The sequence below is a fragment of the Coffea arabica genome, chromosome 2c, assembly GCF_036785885.1.
Source record: "Coffea arabica cultivar ET-39 chromosome 2c, Coffea Arabica ET-39 HiFi, whole genome shotgun sequence".
Lineage (NCBI taxonomy): Eukaryota > Viridiplantae > Streptophyta > Magnoliopsida > Gentianales > Rubiaceae > Coffea > Coffea arabica.
In genome coordinates this window covers 2354628-2376771 of record NC_092312.1, presented here as the reverse complement: position 1 = coordinate 2376771, position 22144 = coordinate 2354628, and the positions used below count along the sequence as shown (strand labels likewise).

The window sequence follows — 22144 nt, the reverse complement described above, 5'->3', positions numbered from 1 at the left end:
TTTGATTTGATTTGATTGAGCAAAATTAGAAGTAAACTAATTGACCGTTGAACACATGAGAGGAGACCAAGTTTCGCGTTCCCTTGGATGGTGAGAATAATGGATCCCGGATTGACTGAAATCTAAAGTCAAAGCAATGCTCCATAGTCAAATATCATGACTTTTTTTTTTTTATTTATTTCGTTCGACGAACAAAATAGTCAACGTACGCAACCGGAGTCCAAATCTACGGTACGTTTGCATCTAATCTGATAAGAGTACACTCCATGCAAGAAAAAAAATACGCTACTATTCTCTCTTTTAGTTTTATGCTTTTAACGTTGTACCGTTACAATACTCAAGAACGCAGAGAAGAGGATGAGCTTCCAACCCATGCAACAACTTCCCTCTATTATTGGTGTGGTATACACTGCTATGTAATTAATTATCCATCTACGACTACATGTTCTTTGTTGTGCCTCCCATCTCATGATTAATAAGGAGGGGGTGCCGGGGCAACACTGTAGAAGCTCACAGGCTTCCCACCATCCGATTCTGGTCCTGGTGCCACCATTCCGGAGCTTTTTATTTCCGCCATTTCTCTGCGCCCATGAGCCCTCTGCGCTTCACACAGTTTCGGAAGATACACACCTACATATATGTAGATGGGAAAACATCATCATCAAATGGCGACGCATTAATTAATTAATGCAGGATGCTGGTATTTTCACAGATTTCAGTGGCCGGCCGGGTAATGGGAAGAGGGAGGAGATCTGGACAGTGAAGTATTACTTACCTTCACCGGCAGCGAGGTTGAAGTAGAGATCAACAATATTGGGGCAGCTGCGGTAGCAGGCGGAAGAGCAGAGCTTGTGGGTAAACTGAGGCTCCAAAAGAGAGTCAGATGAAATTCCAAGTGCGTGCCTGTCAACCCCGCACGCTTCAATGCATTTGTCGGTTTCGATCCAGTCTTTCAGTTTTTCGGCTTCGATATCTGATGCGCGGCATGTGTACTTTTCCTCCCCGCTTCTGCGGACATGCTTCTCCAGCACGCAGCGCTTTCCCGACGACGACACCGCATAGGCGCAAGAGTCCTCCTTCAGGTCCTCGCAAGCTATGTTTCCTGCATGCATTACACCATATATCAATGCAAGAACTGTATATCATATCAAATACAATATAATACGGAGTAGTATATTTATTGTGCAACGAACGAAGTTTGGATTGCGAATATCATTGTATATTCCAGGAGATGAACTGACCGCTAGTGCTTTGCACGCAGAGGGCGCATGCAAGAGCAATGAAGGCGAAAACAATCAGGCTGCTACTGCTTGGAGCCATGGCAATGACTTGCGAAGTTATTAGGTAGAGAAATGGAAGGAGGGGTGGCTTCAAATATTTTTGTTGTGGTGAGGACTGGTGAAGAGATTCTTCGGCTATTTATAGGGGTTTAGATTGTAACCCAATACTAAGTACTGATCTCTGTTTTTGAGTTCTTTTTAACTGGAATGCGGTCAAGCATTGAGCAGTTGACAGCTGAGTTGAGTTCACACCACTTCTTGTGAAAAGTACAAGACTCGACTCTGCTTTCAGAAATTGTTGAAAGGAAAATGCTGCGGGACCCGGAAGAATAGTGCTAATGACTTTTGTGGACTATCCCCGTTGAGATTAAGACTACGGTTGGCAGTAAACGGGTTAATAGACACCGCCATTAATGGCGTACTCTACCCGCCCGGCGTGCTCAATAACTACCCACTGATCTAGCCTGCCAGATCAGATCATTTTTTGCATTTGGGGGGAAATCGCAGAATAGGATGATGACACACCAAGAAAAGGGAGTTTTGACCTTTAGTTGCATGATGATGATCTCAACATGTGACTAGAATTCAGAAGCGGAGACCAAAATTGAAAATTTTTGCGGACTTTCTCCTATTTTCCGTAAGCTCCGGCTGATACGTTGGGAGGATAGCATTCGAGTTCTTGTAATGAAAACCCTTATTCCCCGAATCAGGATGACTTTGGCATGGCCCGACTCAGGCATGGAGACCGATTTGCCACGTTTCTCGTTACCAACGGGAACACGCCACACGTCCCTCATGCAATAAGATGCTGCTATAATTAATTGCCGTGGTCGGGGACTAAAATTAGCACTTGGGATTCTCGGTGACATGTTTTCTATGCCAATCCAATGTCACCAATAATATTGCGCCAAGTGTCTTGTTATTATTTACACTTTAATTTTCTAATAATTCAACTTGGCTTGATTTAACACAAATGTAATAATAACATGACACTTGGCGCAACACTATTGGTGGCATTAGATTGACATAGAAAATATGTCACCGAGAATTCCAAGTAATTAACTAGTTGTTGTAGCAAGGGATTATTACGATCTCTTCACTACTTTAATGGAGGATGGAGAAAGTATCCTTGATTAGCGGTCATACTTCCAAACATGTGAATTTTCACATGAAGATGGTAATCCTTAATAATTCAAGTAATAATTGTCTTGTATTTTACTAAAATTTAAATGGATACCTTTGACGCATCGTACGTAATTGCATCTTTTCGATATACTAAAAATAGTAACGTTGGGGACATATTTTCCCATCAACCTCATTCATTATTTTTGTATAAATGACTCTATAAATATTTTCCCCATCAACCTCACTCATATTATTTTCATATGAATGATTCTCGTACATCAAGATACAAACGGGCAAATGAATAAAGAGAGAGAGCATTCATCAAGAAGTTTGTGTTTAGTTAGTGATAAAAAAAAAAAAAGATGGACGAATGAGAATAAAGAGAAAGAAAGCATTCTTAGAAGCCAAATCCGCGAGTAGAGTACATTTTCAATTTTGAAGAGGAAAAGAAAACTTTTTAATTTGAAGATTTGACTGCAAAATGAGTTGATTTGGTCTAGAACGGTCAATAATGACGGGACGGCCAGAATTCCAAGATCGTCGGGTAAATGATAAGTAATACCACCAATTACTATGTTGAGAGCTGGTAAGATTCAAGACCAGCAGGTCCTCGACGGAAGAAATTGGATACTTTGGGATCTTGGTTACGTAATCATTACTTGATCGAGTGTAAGGCGCCTAACATTCTGGAAATTTTCAAGCGGCCAAGCCTGTAGGCTGTGGGAATGGGGTCAGTTTATCCTCCGTTACTTGCGGGGCGGGGCGGAAGTATTACTGCTGCCGCTGCTTGTTAGGTCAGATGCCACAAAGAGCAGTCCTTTTTGGCTTTTGTCCATAGATCTTGTTTTAATTTAACAGTACGAACATTCTTCATCCCCCCCCCCCTCCCCCCGCCCCGACCAACCAAAATTCGAAACGTTGGTTATTGATGTCGTGAAATCTCTGCCTGCTTTTGCCGGGACTCCTAAAATCAACGGCCAGAATCCAGCGTAGAATTGATTGCTACACGTACTACTTTTCAGTCACTTGCACCTTTCACGTGCTTGCTGAGCTGCAGGATCTGTTGTATTCGTTGAAAGGGAGATGTCCATTGCCACAACCAACTTTGATCCTGTACCTTCTTCTTCTTCTTCTTTTTTTTTTTTTTTTTTTGAGGAAAACTTGATGCTATACTCGAATGATTGTAACTGACGTGGTTTAATTATATTATATTACGCTCTTTTTCCTACCAAACAAAGGGACGAAAAAAAAAAAAAGAAAAGAAAGGGAGAGCCATATGTGAGGGTTTCAAATCCAATCTAGTACATTAAAATAAAATATAGACTACGTGCTTCTTTCGTCGAAAATTTTAAAAAGTAACTAACAAGTGCAGTGGGGTCTATTTAGATCTTACCAGCAGCTGCCCTGTTTGGGGGGTTATCCCACACCGGGGTTAGGGGAGGGATTTGGGGTAGGTTATAAGTCTCCTGAGGAATCTCAAGAATTACCGGCTTTTGTGGTTTTCTCAGGATTAAAGTTTGTAAATTATCAAAAGTCATTTTCTGGCTTTGGAAAAAAAAAAAAACAACTAACGAGTCATTTTCTCGTCATACAAGTTTAGTTGAGTTCTCTCCCTTCTTTGTTAGTCCATAGAATTGTAACGAGTCCAGTTGAGTAAAGTATATTATCTGCGTTGGACAAAATAAATAAATAAATAAAAGAAGAGAGTCCGTTACAACAATGACCTCGTTTGGAATGTGAGTTTTTTGAAAGTTTATCTAAAACTTTACTGTAGCGCATTGTGGAAGTTTTTTAAAATTTTTTTGAATATTTTGAAATGTATAGTTTAAAATTTTTGAAACGTTTTTTGAGGTTACTGTAGTACAAGTTTTTAAAAAACTTGTAATTGACAAACTATTCAAAAAATTTTGGGTTCCATTACTCCATAGAATTGTAACGAGATTGTGCATGTCATTGTTCTTTCTTTTCTTTTTTCTTTTATAAAGGTCCAAGTACAAGCGTAGAAAAACTTCTGAATAGGAAGGAACTTCATGGTAATTTTTGCCAGCTGCGAAAACTGTACAAGAAAAATACTCAAAGACAAAAGGGTAGGCCTATAATAAAGTATAGCTTACCCATGAATTGAGGATATATTAACGCTGAGATTTAAATTTTTACGGAAAAATTTAAACATGCCTAGTTCTTATAACGTGCCCTCCAGATATAAAAGAACTTTCTTTATTCATGTCTCTGGCATAACAAAAACTTCTTGGTTTTTCCTCTTCTAACCAATAAAAGAGAAGTTCGAAATTATAAACTAGACATGCTTATATAATTAGTTTCTACTTGGACAATTTTTCAAGTGTCTCTCTGCTTACTATCTATCAGTGGAGAATTTTTAGTTCGCATCCGGGTTTAGGTCAACAGGTCGGGTTTGGATCTGGATCTAATAAAATTTTTTGGATTTGGGTTGAAAAATAAATCCGATACCCGGACCTGGATCCGGATCTGTTCACTCTAACAAAAAAAGGGGTCGGATATAAAATATAAGATTCCGACTCGTATCCGATCCGAACCCGAATAATATATTAATAATTATAAAATATAAATATTTCTAAATACATTCTTTTATCAAATTAATAATTTAGTAATGATTTTGTAGATTGATTTGTGATCAGTTTTGAATTGACTATTACGAGTTATTTGTGATTTAATTTTGTAATTTGATTTGTTTAAGTTTGGAGATTGGATTCATGATTGATTTTGGATTTAATTTTTGAATGTTTAAATTTGGACTTTTTTTTTCGGATAGACTTGGGACCGTCGGGCTTGATTCCGAAACTCTAAGGTCAATATCTGTTAGGTATACGAATCAGGTCCTGATCTACTGCATAAAAATGTGTTTGATCCGATTTTTTTATATTCCGATCCAAATCTAACCTGTTAACACCGCTATCCGGGACGTATAGCTTATCAGAGCGCGCGGCATAAATTGTTAGAGTGTTTTTTTGGGTGTACTGACAATGTTGTACAGTGAGTGTGTTTGGATAAAAGTTTTTTTAATACTTTTTTATTTACATCATTAACATATTTTTCACTTATCTTTTTGTACTCTCAATCGCATTTTTATCTCTCACGCGTCATATCACGTCGCAGAAAGTATTATAGTATTATTTAAAAATGAAATTTTAAAATAATCTCCTATCAAAAAAGTGCTAATATATATATATATATATATTTTTTATTTGGTACATCTAATTGCAAAAGTAATTTTCAATAGCTATACTGTGGAATATGTATGGATGATAATAGGGAAAAAAATTTATTGGTACATAAAAGTATATAATAAGACTTAAGGTGCGTTTGATAAAACTGAAATTTGAAATCTGAATGCACTAAATTATTGAATTATTAAATCCTAAATATGATACATTTTAGTGTATATCAGGTTAAGTAAAAAATGAATAGTTTATCATTTATTTTTGGGAACGAAATTTGTCTACGAAATTCAGTACTATTTAATTAATTCAATTGTTCAATTTTTCGTTATTAAATGCATCTAAACATATTAAAATCTAAATTTATTAAATTTAAATGTTGAATTGAATTATCAAATAAGTTCTTACATACAATCTTCTTTTGTTTTTCCCCAATAACTCAGTTACTATTGAACTAATACAAAATTAGGTATCGTTTTGCGATGGCGTGCAATTTAGTGCAACATGGATTTCTCAGTGCATGTTAGTTTTCGAGTGCAAGAAGCAGTAGAGGATGAAAAGAGAGGGTACTTGGACACGGGCTCTCACAATCCCCAGAATTTTCCTTATCACCCATGTTGTTTAAATAAAATTTTATGTTTGGCCCCTCTAAAATGATTTGGAATGAAATGGATACTAAATAACCAAAAATGTTTTTAATGACAGAGTCTAGCTGTTTAGTTCATTTGGAAGTTTTTTTATCGCATGTGATTCATTTGTTATAGTTATCACTCATTTAATTCCCTTCAAACTTTGTACAATTTGTCATTGATTTTATTTAAAATGTTAGACAAATATACTTTGTGGAATTGAAAATAGTTATGAAACATAAATATTCATCGTGAGCAATTACAAATGTCTTTGCATGATTTTTCAAACCGTGATAGTTTTATGCATAAATTTGAGTATGCCTTTTTTATGTTGATCATAACGTAGATGTATTGTTTCTACTGGTTATATGAATATTGATATATCCTTTTTTTTAAATAAAAAAAAAGATCGAGGAAAAGAACAAGCAAGATATTCTAGAAATGTCTTTGTTCCCCGTTGAAAAATTTTTTTTTGCTTCACTAGTAGACCTGTCAACTGGTCGAGTATAGGCTGCAATTGAACATTTTGAACCCGAATATGTTTTAATATGTATGTTCCGGATTCGACCTGTATACTCAATGGATCTTATACTTGATCTTCCAAATTCGGATCCAACAGGTTAGATCCAATACGAATCAAATTATATAATAAATATATATGTTTTTATAATTCTTAATTTATTGTATAATAAGTTGTATTGTATTAATAAGTATATATATTATTATAATAATAAGTATTGTTGTATATATTATTGAATAATAATAAGTAGATATTATTATAATAAGTATTATTGTATTAATAATTATATATTATATAGTTATCAATTTATTTAAATGGATCCGCATTGAATACAAGTAAAAAATGCAATATTCTGTATTAAACCCACTTTTTTATTAAGAAAAATGGATTTGAGTTCGAGTCAAGTAAATGAAATTATATATTCATACCATTGGCAGAAAAATGTAGCGAGCTCGGGTCGGGTTGACAGGCCTATCCACCACCGGTACTTGGAATCAAAATGCACGACATATTATTATGTCTAGGGGGTAACCGAAAAACTTGTAAAACAGGCAAAAAGGGCCCAACCGGGTTCGAACCGGTGACCTCTTGATCTGCAGTCAAATGCTCTACCACTGAGCTATGGACCCGGGCTGTCGAAATGGACAACAAATTATCTCTAAGGAGTGACGGAAAAACTGATATAAAATGCCCAAAAAGGGCCCAACCGGGTTCGAACCGGTGACCTCTTGATCTGCAGTCAAATGCTCTACCACTGAGCTATGGACCCTTGCGGTCGAAGTACGCAACAAATTTTATCTAAGGACTGACGGAAAAACTGATTAAAGAACAGTCAAAAGGGCCCAACCGGGTTCGAACCGGTGACCTCTTGATCTGCAGTCAAATGCTCTACCACTGAGCTATGGACCCCAGTTGTCTGGGATGCTTGCGCAATTCATTCTTCGGCAGCTCCGCCAATCCCACCGCTGCCTCTTTCACTTACCCTGCGGCAAACAAAGAGGAGTAGGTAGTAGGCCGAAGAGCCGCCAAGATGGTGTCGCAGCACGGCATCAAACTTGCCGTTTATCTTGTATCCTCTTTCTACGGAGATCATAATTCTGTAATACAGAACACCTTTCTTGCTAACTTGAAGTAGCACTTTGTAGTATTAAATTTCTGGTTCTTTTTCCCCGATTATGACAATTAATGTTGGTATTCTAATATGGCAGAAAGTTTGTGAATGTCTTCTCCGGAGAGGAACCCTAACCTTAGCGCAAATTATACGGTTCACCGAACTCAGTCGAGAGATTGTGAGGCATTGTTTACTAGCCTTAATCCATCAAAACTGCATTCAAGCCTTCTCAATCCAACAAGAAGGTTGAACTCTTATATAAATCCTAGGTTGCTTCTTTTTAATTTCCTTTGAAGTTAAAAGTTTTAAAACTCGAATTTCAAGAATTTCAATCTTCTGTTTTTAATGAAATGAATTTAGGTGCTTTCGGAGAGGCTCCAAAGGTTGTAACACACTACATGGCTTTATTTGACAACATAATCCACCACATGAGGTTTCCAAAGTTCATTGCAATTGTAAAAGATGAGCTTGGTGGAGAAGTTAGTACCAATTTTATGTTTAGCTATTTCATTTATTATTTGTGTTTAAATTTATTTGTTCTCGGAGTGAATTTGGGCGTATTTGATGAGTTGTTTTTTGGGCTTTGACAGTGTGAAAAGGTTTTTGAAGCTTTACTTCAACATGGTAGACTATCTTTCAATCAAATTGTTGACAGAGAGAAGCAGACTGTGAGTAAAGAAGGTAATGAAACTGTCTTTCTGCAAACTTTTATCATTTCCCTTGAGTATATTGTTTACATTGACCTTATTGGCTTTATGTTGTTCATCTCTTTGTTGCATGCTAAGGGAACAACAAATTTGTGCTTCTTCTTTCTTAAATAGAAGGTTCTCGTGCAATTGCTTACTCGTTGTTGGAATTGTGCCTGCAAGTAGTTGGTGTAGGATTTGGAGACGAATATCAATTAGGAGGACATAAGGGAAGATTATATAACTTTTGCATCGACCACAATGCCCTATCACTGAGTTTATAACTTGTATGTTTGTAGCAGTATGTAGAGGGGAAGCTGAACCTAATCATCCAGAAAACGTTTTAAACTCGTAATCCCTATTAAAAGTTCTGCTATTGATATCCTTCAAAAAATATATGAATTACATTTTTGAACTCTTACAACTTCAGCAATCCTTGAAAAAAAAAAGAAAGAAAGAGCAACCCTGGACTGGACGTGTACTAAAATTTATCATTTTTTTATTATTTCCTATGTGTTTTTTTCCTTTTTTGTGTTGTTGTTGGGGGGGGGGGGTGGACAATACTAACTTGTGCTCAGGGTTGGTTTTCATTTCTCTGTTATTTTATTCTTTATTTTTTTAATTGTTCTCCAGAAAATTTTGATGTGGACCATCTAAAAGAAAGCTTTAATAAACTTGTCAATGGCCGATTTGTGGAGCGGTGCCCTGCTCCTGAACCATTTCTTGCTCCACCCTCCGATGAAGAAACTCCTGCTAAGAAGCGAGGTGCCAAGTCCACGAAGGTAGTCATGTTCACCTTTCAACCTAGTGTTTCATTTATAATACTTTTTACTTTGTATTTGAACCAATACAGCAAGGTTGAAGGTCTTGATGTTTGTTTTACTTTTTCATTTGTTTGTCCCTCATTTTGAACTCTTAAGATAGTAGAGTTGCTTATCTACCTCTGAGCTTTCTGCTAATGTTAATAGCTCTTTCCCAGAAAGTAAAAAAGAAAAGGATGGGTAGTTTAGCTGCTGCAGAGATATTCTATCTCATTAGTTCACATGCGAATTTGTATATCTAACTGGGCTTGCATTAAGAAGCAGTATATCATGAAGTTTAATATGTTTGCAGGAGTTCCAATTTCTCCTTGTTACTCTGGTTAATGAATCTCTTAAATAAATACAGGTTGGTGATGTATCTGAGAGCATTGAGCAACGTGCTTTGGCAGCAGCAGCTCCGATGGAGTCACTAAGATTTTTAGCTGAAACACACAATTGGAGTGATTTTTCTGACAAAAGCAGTGAGGAAAAGTTTACCTCTGTGAAAACTGGGGAGAAGGTCAGTATAGTAGTTTTCCCTTGCATACCCTGTTTCACCATTTGCTGACCTTTTGTTTTCTATATCTTAGAGGAAGCAAGATTTTCTAGAGACAGATGGCGGCCTGCTGGATCAAGACGAAAAGAAAGAAGTCCTTTGGCGTGTCAATTTTGAAGAACTTATACGACGTTTGAGGCATCAGGTTGAGAACTTTTCCTTTGCACGTACATCAACTCATTAAATTGCTCATTAGGTCAGATCTTATTGTTGTGTGTTTAAATGATCAGGATGCTGGAAATGGTTCAGACACATCTTTTTTTTTTTATATATGAATAGTCTATTGGTTAGAAACCGTGCTGAAGATTTGAAGGATGTGCCAGATTTACTATTCTAGATTTATGAAGCGTTGTTCCTTTTCTCGGTCCAAATTTATGTATTATACTTTCTGTATTTGGTGTAGGCTTGCATTGCCAATGCAAAATCTCGGCTTAATGATGAATGTGGCATTATCCTTGGTGCAATTCTGGAGTTAACTAGAAGTTCAGAGAGTAAAGTGAACATTGGAAGCACAGGTGACGACTTATCTATACTTGTCCATTGCTTTAAACATCTTTTTTAGTTTGATGAGTTTAAGAGCTTTAAATTTATGATGCTTGAGCTTTTGTATTGTCTTCAATGTGCCTGAGACATAATTTTATGGCGTTTGAGTGTTTTCCATGTTGTCAAACTTGGGGTTTCTGAACTTCTTGTTCTCTACAATTATTTCATTAGTCTATGGTGTTACCCACTTCCTCAGGTGACGTATTTTTAATCTTTATTTGCAGCTTCTGTGTCAATAAATGATATTTATGATGAGGTGATAAAGAAGAAAGGGGGTCTTGGCATGAACTTGGAACGTATAAGAGCTTCACTAGTTGAACTGGGTTGTGAAATGCCCATGCTAGTTGAAGAATATAGCATTGGTACGCTATTTCTATTAGTCTGTTAGTTTTGACAAGAAGTAGAATTGGCAATGAAAGTCCATGTGATTTTTTATGAATGCCATGGGGAGATTGAGATTTATGTGTATAGTGAAAGTCATACTCCCGGAAAGATATACAGATTTAGTTTTATGTACTGCTAAATTCATATTTTGCTTAACAGATTTGAAGAGCATAATTGACATGGCTCAGAATGAAGAGGTGCTTTATCCGTAATTTACTCCGTTCTTTTTTTGGTCTTCATAGTATTAAAGTGCTCTAGTTATACTTAATTATGTTTTGTGTGCTGCAGGTCGAATCTATTGTATTGAAACGGTATGGAAGAGAAGCCTATAGGATGTTCAGGTTCCTTTCGAAGTCTGGCTGCCTTCATGAGACTGATAAGGTATCTATGTAGACATAATATGATCTGTTAAATGATCTTAGACTGATAAGGTATCTATGTGGACATAATATGATCTGTTAAATGATCTTAGCTTTAGAGGTTTCTGAAAGATAAAACTTCATGAATGCATGGTTGGGGGTGTGAAATTCAGCCCTGCCATATTTTAGGATCTGGTTGCTGTATAGCTACCTGAATGCATAACGACATAGTTCAATTGGTTTCATGTATAGAGTCCCTTCTCCCCCTTCTTTTTCTAAACTTAATATCTGAGTATCGATGAAAACGTTGTTGTTTCTATTAACTTGTGATATTCAAGATAGAGGTCATACAATTAGTCTTTCTAGATGTGCTGGAACAGATGTACCAAAACAGTCTGAAGAATGTTTGCACAAGTTGTTGTTTTATTGATGTTGATGACTATCGGTAAAAATGATCCTTTGATGTGATCTACATTCCAATATAACCACAAAAATTTTTTATTTCAGTCAGTCAACTCTCTGGATCTTGGTGCTGCATTCTCTAGATTGCTAGAGCACCATGGAGTTAGCATGAGAATTAACATGTCAGAAGAGGGAAAATAATCCATCCCAAATTTAATTTCATTGGATATATTAAGTTTTTTTGTTGTTTTGTTATATAGATTGCAGATACCACGTTTGTTGAGAAGAAAGATGCTATCAAGATTCTATATAAGTTGTGGAAAGATGACTACTTGCAGATGGAGGTACTTAATATCAACTATACTTATCTCATTTTCTTTTTTCCTGAAACATTTTGGGGGTAATGTATGCCATTGCGAATAATGGGCTGAAGGTAGCCAAATGTAATATTGTCATCTATCAGAGATCTCAAATATGTGGGTAGCGGGTACTCAAAATGATGGGAAGTGGTTATCACAGTAGATATTATGGAAGTGATACACTGCTAGTCATAGAGGATGGCTGTATGCAATATTTAATTCAGCACAAGGCTGATTCTTTCCGTTGATAATGAGTAAACACTCGGTATTCCTTGTTTGAATGGTGAGATTTCTTGTATTTCTCCCAAACTTGAAGAGAATAAAGAAATTATGAGATTTTGGAAGGAGACATTGAACTTTCAGATGTTTATATAGCATTTCTTTCAAGATCATAGATTTTCTGGGGCCCTCAAAAAGGTCTTAATTTCTAAGTGACTGTAGTGCACAAAGTTTTGATTCTTCTATGGTACCATAAAAGTTGCGGGTGCAGCATGTATGAGATCTAGTAAGTTTTTAGTTGAAAATTTGGCATTTTAAAGCTGGATTCGCCTTCATGGGCAAAATTGGGTGAATTGGCTTTTGACATATTGACTTTGTTGCTTTTAGAGCTTTGAATATTGAATACTAAAAGGATCAATTGATTGACAACGGAAAGGTCCCTAAAGAATTTTCTGCTGCTTTCCTCTTACAAATGGCACCCAATATGCATTGGAATTATTGTATTAGTAATTGTCCAAAACCATGGGCATTGGAATTATTGTTTTCCATAAAAAATCCTTGCAGCTATTCCAGTTTGATGCAGCTTCAATCATGGTTATTTACTTGTTGCATCTTCTAATTCATGCAACACATTGTGGTTTTTCATTTCAGAAAGTTACTGTGAATGGAGCTAGGCAGACACATTTCTTGTTGTGGAAAGTTAATAGGCAGTCTCTTTGCCAACATGTTTTAGATGAAATGTACCACGCTGCTTTAAACCTGAGACTTCGTATTGCACACGAGCTGGACCAAGAAAAAGAGGTTTGTGACTAAATCCGGGCATTTGAACCTCTTCTTGAATGTTAAACTGAAAGCTTCGGAGGGATTTCATCATGCTGGTGATCTGAAGAAATCCTTCTGGGCAATAAAATCTTTGGCGAATAAATAGTTCTGGAGGTGTCTTTTTGATCCGGTGTTGTACGATAGATTTTGCATATCTGATCATTTCCATAACCTTTTAACAGATTCTTCAGATGCCTAAAGACAAGGTCGGAGAGGTAGAGGAATTGCGCAAAAGATACATGCGCTTAAAGAAAGTCAGCATTATTTACGAATCATCCTTGATGAATCTTGATGATGCGCTGATGCTCTTTCATGACTTCTAGATGCAGGACTTATATATATATATATATATTTTTTTACTTACTATTCTTTTTGTTTTCTTTGTTAAATTTACCGTGTATGAAAAATTTACACCACCCCCGTCAGAAATTCATAGCTTCGATACACTGGTGACTGGTAGTATTGATACAGACGCATTAGTGGGGAGTAAGACAAATACATTTTAATTTCACATATCATTCGGGCAAACAGGTGACTGGTATATTAAGAGACGATGGCAGCAGAAACGTACGTAGCTTGATTTGGACTACTTGGATGCCGACAAAAGTGTTAAAAAGCATTCAAATACTTTTTCGTATCTCGTACATTTTAATAATAATAATATTTTGAAAAATATTCTTACTTTTCATTAATCGTATAAAACATGTAATATACTTTTGTATTTTGTACATTTCAATAATATCTTGAAAAATATTCTTACTTTTCAATTAATTGTATAAAACAGGTAATGTACTTTGAATGTATTATACTTCACAGTTTTTATTTAAATGTTTGAAAAAATTTTAAATTTTGAATAAGGATAATGACATAATTTTGAGTTACATACAAAATAAGAACATTACATTTCATAATAGCTATAGATTTATGCATATTTAATTAGCAACGCGATGAAATTTTAATAAATTTAACATTTCATACGAAAAAATTTGCATAAATAGAGCATAGTCTTTAAAAAGTATAACAAACTTATTTGTATTTTTAGTTCTGTCACTTTTGAATATGTTCGTGCTATTCACTTACGAATTTATATGCATAATTTTGTCGAACACATAGTTTTATATTCGTATAATATGCACATGTATAATATCTCATATTATACTCATCTCGTATTTTACTAATTATGCAACATAAGCACCCTTTTTAACACTTTTTGCTATATATATATATATGTATGTATGTATAGACACACACACACACACACATTAGATATATATATATATATATATATATATATATATATATATATATATATATATATATATAAAGGACGTTACGATATTGATTTCAAAATTTTCTTTCCTAAATAATCTTTCATCCAAACACACACAGATTTTGTTATCCGAAGAAGCGTGGAGAGGATAACTAGGAGCACGATAGAAATTACTACGCAAGAAAAGTTGCTGGGGTCAACAGTCAAGATTTTGCAATCTTCTTCATCGAATAATAGGCATGAATGAATTCGGGTAGAAGTTAAAGAGGCGCCAACCATTGAATCTATCCTTAAAATGGACAGGCATGTGCAAATTCCAATTCTGATCAATTGCACATGTTACGAGTTTCACTTGCTAACATTTTCCTCTTAAAAGGCAGGACAAAACGGCCAGAGTGCATTCTCACGACAGATTAGGGGGCATGAGCTTTATCTTATCGATGATGGAGAGGGGAAAAAAAACCAAAAACAGAATTGAGGTAAAAAAAAAATTTTTTTTTTAATTTTACTTGCACTTTTTCTTTTTTAATCCTTTCACCTCTCTCTCTCTCTCTCCACACCCTTCCATCCTCAATCATCATCGTGAAATACAAGATTTGAATCCTGAATTTGACAGCGACAAAATTAAGACTCTTAAGCTAGCGCCCTAATCATTTACTGGAGTATTATTTACTTAAAAGAGTAATGCTGCTATTCAAATAAGGAGGAATGTACAAAAAAACAAACAGCACTTGTGTTGTGTGTACTAAAATATGATTAATTTACTGCAAATTAACGGCTAGTTTTTTTTTTTTTTTCAGGACTTCACGTGATAAATGTTAAAATGATCAATCAGATTGCAGAGAGGCCTCCCTGCCCTAAGCATTAACATTCGGTCCAAGCACGCAAGGAGAAAGGTGAGCCATTTTTCAGGTAAAACATCACGACTCTGATTTAAACACCCGTAAATAATATATACATATATATCCCAGGAAATCAACCCCAAAGAAAAAGAAAAAGGCGACCAGTCCGTGGCAGTCAATCTTTTAAAACATGTTTACCATGCATGCAATCCCTAATCCCTAACTCCTAACCCCTAATCCCAATCCTCACGGTAGGGCAACTAGCTTGGCCATGGTCTAGTGGTGAGTAAACCACTAACACAGCAGCCACTCCCATAATAAATACTTATGTCTGTGCCACCCAACGAGAAAATAATAATAATAATAATAATGCGCATGTTGAAATCAAAAGTGGTGATGGTGAGTACTATTTTCTTATAGTTGAATCAATCAACAAATGCATGCATCCATACTTCTTTTCGACATGTTGTTGTTTTTTTTTGTAAATAAATGGAAGCATGAATTAATTCTTGCCAACTCAAGAAAGACACCACCAAGCAGCACAAAGTTTTAGGGAAAATCGATCGTCTCTTGTGGTGCGTGCCAATTTGCCATGTGCTGCATAAAGATCCGAAATCTAACTGGGGGAAAAACAGGAAGAGAGTTCTTAATTTCAGAGCTTGTCTAATAGTACTAAAAACTAGGAGAGATTGGTGGTACAATATACTACTCTCTCCGTCCCATTTTGATACTCCCTCCGTCCCGTTTTGTTAGTCTTGATTTTTTTTTTTCACACAGATTAAGAAAGTGTAATTAATTTGGTTGGAAACATAAATTTAGATTAATAATTTCCTAAAATACCCTTATGCTAATCACGAAGAGTGCCAATTAATATCAGTTACAGCTAATGTGTTAGTATTGGAGAACCTCAATGTATTCAATATAGTGGGTTAGTATTTAATAACAATGTGTTAATAACAAGATATTTAATAAGGGTATTTTAGATAATTTAAAAGATTACTAACATTTCTTAATGGGAAAGTGGATTATAATTTGGGACAGACGAAAAAGGAAAACAAGACTGTCAAAGTGGGACGGAGGGAGTACTTCTTTTTCATTTTTCACATAATTTAAGAAAAAATAGTTAATTTTATTGGAAAAGTAAATTTAGATTGCTATTTTTCTAAAATACCCTCGCATTAAATATGGTACATCTTTACGGGAACTTGAATTGATGGTAAAAAAAGAATCAATTCTCATTAAATGGGATAGATTTATAGTAACAACTACTTACATTGAATAAGGGTATTTTAGGAAAATTAAAATACAACTACATTCCTCAACTGAAAAGTTGACTATAATTTGGGACAGATAAAAAAAAATACAGGACCATTAAAGTGGGACGGAAAGAGTATATGCGTCTTTATAATATGACATGTGCTTCTCGTGCTATATCGGTTGGTGCGCTTTTTTCTCGTGGAGTAAATGTTTCAATGCATTTGTGTGGTGTAAGTGCATGCATGGTCCAATTAATTACAACCTCATGCTCAGTACGTATTGTTGGAGTACCGAGGCCGCGGGGGGCGCTCAACAGTGGGCTGTATACGTAAATTGTTATCGTATTAATCTTCGGCAGAGACAGAGAGCAGGCCGGTAGGATGATATATGCGACTTCCATTATATATAGTCTCTGTCTATATACCATGAATGAATTCTTTGTTCATGAGCGGAAATGCGGTTTTTTTTTTTCTTTGAACCAACAGAACTCGTAACACAAAGGACTAATAAAAGAGAGTAAGCGGTGTGGAAACTGGAAAGTCGTAATTTGAGCTTTTTTGGATGCCGAATCTGGAGGTCCAAATGGCAAACCGTCCATAATACTCGCACGTTGATCCATACCATACTGTTGAATATTCTGAAGTGGCGCGAAAATCATGTGCGAGAGAGAGAGTTTAACTAGTAGTCAGTTGTACAGTGGTACTAGCATTTGCCCTTCTTCTTCCTTCTCGGTCGGTATAATTTCAGAAACTTCTCGTGAGGTTTTTGACAATTGGAGAGACTTCCCCTCAGGTTTATTAAATTATGCCTACCTCCCTTGCTTTTACTGTTTATATAACAATATAAGTCCAAAAAGCTTAGTTTTTTCCTCAAAAATCCTAAACTACTCTTTTTGTACAAAAATAAAATATAAAAATGATTATGCCAATTGTTTTCTTCTATATTTCAATCAAATCCACTGTACTAACAATCTAGCCTAGCAAATAGTCTAATTCCAAATTCTAAACCCAAGCAATTCCATTTTCATAGGCATGGATGGGATTAATCAAGTTTAAGAGAAGGAAATGCATCATTTTGCCTATAGAGATTTTCAAGTTTTAGATTATGACTATAGAGATTTTCAAGAAATTCATTTTGCCAAACAATTAAAATTTTATTTATAACTAGCTAGTCACACCCCAAACTTCAAACCCAATGCTCACATCTTTTCAAAACAAAATAATCTAACCTGCCATCAAATTTTCCAAACATGTTAACGTCTTAAATACAAAGAAGAAACTCCATCTCCGTAACGAAATCACAACCAACAATTGTCAAGCATAAAAACAATATAAATGTACTTATTAACATTTTAAAAAGTTTTTTGAATGAATGATAGACAAATTAGCAAATTTGCCAATTTCAGTCCCTTTTTCTCTTTTGGGCAATGATTGCATTATTTGTTCCATTATTATTGTGTGTCTCTTCATCTCGCTTTAGTTTGATCATGAAATCAAATTTTATTTTAACCATCAAATTTAATCTCTCAACTGAACTTGTGATTTGGCATTTCTAAAGAGAAGAAAGAAGGAATAAAAATACATAGTAGAGTTTGAGAGATCGCTTTTGGCGTGATTGGTTGTAGTTATAGATAATAGTTAGTAATAATTTGAGAGCGAGGTATAGGATGAAGGTAAGTGAACGGAATGACGGTAAGTGAGAGAGAATCGTCGTAAACTGTAACTTTTAAACAGGATAGTCAAAGAGAGATTAGATTTCTTCTTTTTCTTTTTCTTAATTTCATTTCACTATACTGTGAATTTTTTTATTAAATGAAGGTTATTGTAGTCATTTTATTGTGACAAGGGAGGTAATTAGTGTATGTAATTTGTAAAAGTTGAGGAGAGCTGAGTGAAATCATCATAAACCTCCGGGGAGGTTTGTGAAATTATCCCTTCTCGGTCGGTAGTGGCGATGACGACGTCCATTAAATCGCTGCCAAAACATCCGGCTCTTATCCAAATCTATCTATCAACTTCATGCATGCTGAAACTCCAACGTGTTTAAGAACAAAGAATTCCTGCGAAGATGCAGTATATATTCATTGGTTTTATATATACTACTATAACACTGGAAAATTAAACAAGAATCACAAATAAAACAAGCCGCAATGCTGAGTGGAATACTAGACTTCTTGGCAGGAAAAGGAAAAGGATGTACCCATCTCCTCGAATGCACGCGGAAACGAACGCGGGATTTTCATTTGCCCGTTCAACAGCAGAGCTACTTGTGTGTATCTCTTGACCTTCTTAATTGCCAACGTTCCGAAGCTGGGTGCCAGATATCAATAATGTTGATCTTTGTTATCTGCCCTTTTCTTTTCTTTTCTTTGCGGCCTATTTTGTTGGTTGAAATTTTAGGGAGGTCAATCACAATTTTCTGACTTCAATTCCTCATACACATCCTATATTCATACTAAAAACGCGGCCACATGTGTTAGTTTAATGTGTGGTGTGGAGGACATCCAAATATGTTTTATGTACACTGAATTCAATTTTTTGATCGTAGGCGTTAATCTTTTGTTGTTCCACTGCCGCAACGAGCAAATGAATATTACACAGAAAATAAACATTTATATGCAAGCGTGGAGGATTGAGATACAGGTAGGTATAGGCATGGCCACGGTTCCAGAACCGCCGGTTCTGGTTCTTCAAAGAGGTAGAACCAGAACCGTACCATATAAGATGGTTCTGGTTCTGGTTCCAGAACCGGCGGTTCTGGTTCTTCAAAGAGGTAGAACCAGAACCGCATAGTTCTGATTTCGATTCCTTATGGTTCCGGTTCCGGTTCCGTATGGTTGTTTTTTTCTTCCGTTGAGAGCCCCCGGGAGCAAAAATTGAAGAAGCTCCCTTTTTCTCTTCGAATACAAGCTTTTTCTTTGGAGCCCTTCTTTGCAATTTTTTCCTCTTGGATCCGTTGAGAGCTTGGTCAAAAGGTTGTGGTGGATCATGATGATCATCATGATGTCTCTACTTTTATTATTTTTTATATTAATTATTTTTAATTTTTTTAACGGTTCTGGAACCGGCGGTTCTGGTTCTGGTTCTATTTTTTAGAGAACCAGAACCGGAACCTTTATCCAAGGTTCTACTACGGTTCTGGTTCCACGGTTCTGGTTCCGGTTCTGGTCCGATTCCAAACGGTCCGGTTCCGGTCCGGTTCCCGATTCCAAATGGAACCATGGCCATGCCTAGGTAGGTATCTATATATATATATATATATATATATATAGATGATTCAACCCTTACACATTTGGGGGATGATTCAACCCTTACAATTAATTCCACTAATTAATCAAATTTTTTCAAATACCAATAACTCCTAAAAAAAAAAAAAAGCCATGATCAATTTTCTTTCCTTGTACCTTGTGCATTTAATTCAAGAATTGGTTATCTTATTAAAACATGCCAACATCTTCTAAAGTCGAAACACGTTGGTCCTTAAAATCTCTTTCACGACTGAAAGATCTTTGAAATTCAAAACCATATATAGTATAGTTGAAACTCATATACAAGCAAGTACCATCGACATCATTTATTTAATATACCAACCAAAGTGTTTGGAGATCGGAATGAACGCAGAACATGCTGTAGAAACTTGACATAATTCACATTAATAATCGATTATGTTCACATGCACTTCAATTCTGATCTGTCAAATTTATTGCAAAGAGAAGTCGTTACGTGAAATGCAAATTGGCCGTACATATGTTTTGAATTTGTTACTCCACTTTATTTATGACTTTGCACTCATAGTAGGTGTGAAAAAAAAAGGACGGTAGATTTTTCTGTGACCATGATCTCTAATTAGACTAGTAATAATAAAAAAAATAAATACTCCCTCCGTCCCACTTTGATAGTCCTATTTTCCTTTTTCGTCTGTCCCAAATTATAGCCCACTTTCCAATTGAAGAATGTAGTTGTATTTTAATTTTTCTAAAATACCCTTATTTAATGTAATTTGTTGTTATTATAAACCTACCCCATTTAATGAGAGTTGATTCTTTTTTTACCATCAATTCAAATTCCCATAAAATTGTACTCTATTTAATAATTGTGAGGATATTTGAGGAAAATAGCAATCTAAATTTACTTTTCCAACAAAATCAACTACTTTTTCTTAAACTGTGTGAAAAAAAGAAACAGGATTATCAAAGTGGGACGGAGGGAGTAAAACACTTGACTGAATTTTGTGAAATCTGATTTTTGGGATAAGGGTTGATGCTGTTGCCTGGCAACGAGTCCTGGTTCAACAGGGGCGCTGAAATGATTGGGGACGACGGCTTCCATCAGATCATTTGTGGCCGTTTTTCAAGTTCGTTCACATAAGCAGCCGGCAAGACGGTGATAAATCACTAGGTACTACAGTATTACAAATAATTCCCACGGTGACACAGAAGAGTGATTGTACTTGTTGCTTTCTAGGAGTCAATTAATAATGTCCTTGAGTTCGGCTTCGTACGTAATAATCAATGCTCCCGATTTTGAATGTCAATGTAGGCTCATTAAACTCAATGATTTCACACCTCAATGGCTTGCCATTAACTCTTACAGGCAGCCCTTTCCTGAACTCAATAAATCGTTTTCCACTAATACCGGTGCATGATGTTATCCCGGTATACACACAAACATGCCTAGTCTTAGTCTTGGGTAATATTAACTAATAAGAGTGTGAGTTCAACTTAGCCCCCCCCCCCCCCCCCCCCCCCCGTCAAATGCTTTTCCTTACCGATTCTTACTCTACTCCTGCTCCGCCTCCAACTCCTTCTTTCAACGTAACATGAAATATTTGATATTCCCTTTATAATTTTCATGTATTCATATGATAAACGCTCTTCGTTTCTTCGGGGTTGGAGAATTGGATAGTTAAATCTTCAAATTTATCTTAAAAGTTACGTACTTTTGAAATTAAATCAAGAATTAGATTTAGTTAACTAACTTTTAAAGTCTGAAAAAAAAAAATATATATATATATATATATATATATATATATATATATATATATATATGATAAACGCTCTACAGATTGGGAAATGATTACGCAGATTTTAAGGCTTTTAACTGCATTTGTACTTTACTTGGGGGACATGGAGGACCCGACCTGCCTAGCTTATCTCTTAAATTTGCGTGCAGCATGCTGCTGCCTAGAAAGACAAAAATGTAGAATGGATGAGAAAGAAGCAGGAATCCTTACCGAGTAGCGGCTAATTCTCGACATGGGAATGCCAACAGGCAAGGTGGAATGGAAAGGTACGGAATGAAGAAAAATCAATTCTAGGAAAGGCACTTTGCAGATTTCCTGCCGTAAGACCACATGTCAGCTTCCTTCGTTCAAATAGGTGAACAATTAAAACCTTTTACCTCATAACAGCAACTGAGACTAAAAAAGCAAAAAAAAAAAAAAAAAAAAAGGAGTAAGTGCTTGCATACACAGAATTAGTTGAATATCTTCGATTGAATAATAAACTGTTTTACCCTTCAACCAGGAAAAATTAAAAAAAAAAAAATCAAAGGGACAAATGAAGAATTTTGCAGCTGGATGAACAATATATATATATATGTCTTTTGGTGAAAAGTCAAGAACTCTGACTTTGACGTGCAATTGGTTTAGTCACGCCCACAGCAGACTTCTTAATCAGGGCAGTGAGTCCATCCAAGGTTAAAAAATGGGAATGGGCAAATATTGAAATGATTCAATAAACGGCACTTGCTAGTGATGTCAATATATTCTTAGATTTTGATTCT

At 35.7% G+C, this 22144-nt stretch overlaps 2 protein-coding genes and 3 non-coding genes across 7 annotated transcripts; 1 reads left to right on the top strand and 4 right to left on the bottom strand.

Moving 5' to 3' along the window:
• Positions 1 to 144: 144 nt before the first annotated feature.
• LOC113720896 (uncharacterized) lies at positions 145 to 1401 on the bottom strand. The gene is made up of 3 exons (XM_027245509.2): positions 1242 to 1401; positions 776 to 1102; positions 145 to 630 (listed from the first exon to the last, which is right to left on the bottom strand). Exons 1-3 carry the CDS (start codon positions 1318 to 1320, stop codon positions 473 to 475), a joined length of 564 nt encoding a protein of 187 aa, XP_027101310.1. The 5' UTR covers positions 1321 to 1401; the 3' UTR covers positions 145 to 472.
• A 5907-nt stretch (positions 1402 to 7308) lies between these two features.
• TRNAC-GCA (transfer RNA cysteine (anticodon GCA)) lies at positions 7309 to 7380 on the bottom strand. The gene has a single exon. It is a non-coding gene; the product is annotated as a tRNA-Cys (tRNA).
• A 68-nt stretch (positions 7381 to 7448) lies between these two features.
• Positions 7449 to 7520, bottom strand: TRNAC-GCA (transfer RNA cysteine (anticodon GCA)). The gene has a single exon. It is a non-coding gene; the product is annotated as a tRNA-Cys (tRNA).
• Positions 7521 to 7588: 68 nt separating this feature from the next.
• On the bottom strand, positions 7589 to 7660 carry TRNAC-GCA (transfer RNA cysteine (anticodon GCA)). Its single transcript has one exon. It is a non-coding gene; the product is annotated as a tRNA-Cys (tRNA).
• LOC113725021 (uncharacterized) lies at positions 7656 to 13520 on the top strand. 3 transcript variants are annotated; one of them, XM_027247984.2, is made up of 14 exons: positions 7657 to 7850; positions 7960 to 8107; positions 8223 to 8341; positions 8453 to 8543; positions 9182 to 9330; positions 9716 to 9868; positions 9939 to 10049; positions 10308 to 10419; positions 10672 to 10809; positions 10991 to 11028; positions 11120 to 11212; positions 11853 to 11936; positions 12822 to 12971; positions 13175 to 13520. In XM_027247984.2, exons 1-14 carry the CDS (start codon positions 7782 to 7784, stop codon positions 13313 to 13315), a joined length of 1596 nt encoding a protein of 531 aa, XP_027103785.1. In that variant the 5' UTR covers positions 7657 to 7781; the 3' UTR covers positions 13316 to 13520. The 3 variants fall into 3 exon arrangements, with proteins under 3 accessions (XP_027103786.1, XP_071929503.1, XP_027103785.1); XM_027247985.2 differs by lacking the exon at positions 10672 to 10809 and having other exon boundaries at positions 7656 to 7850; XM_072073402.1 differs by lacking the exons at positions 12822 to 12971; positions 13175 to 13520 and having other exon boundaries at positions 7656 to 7850; positions 11698 to 11915.
• The last annotated feature ends 8624 nt before the right edge of the window (positions 13521 to 22144 follow it).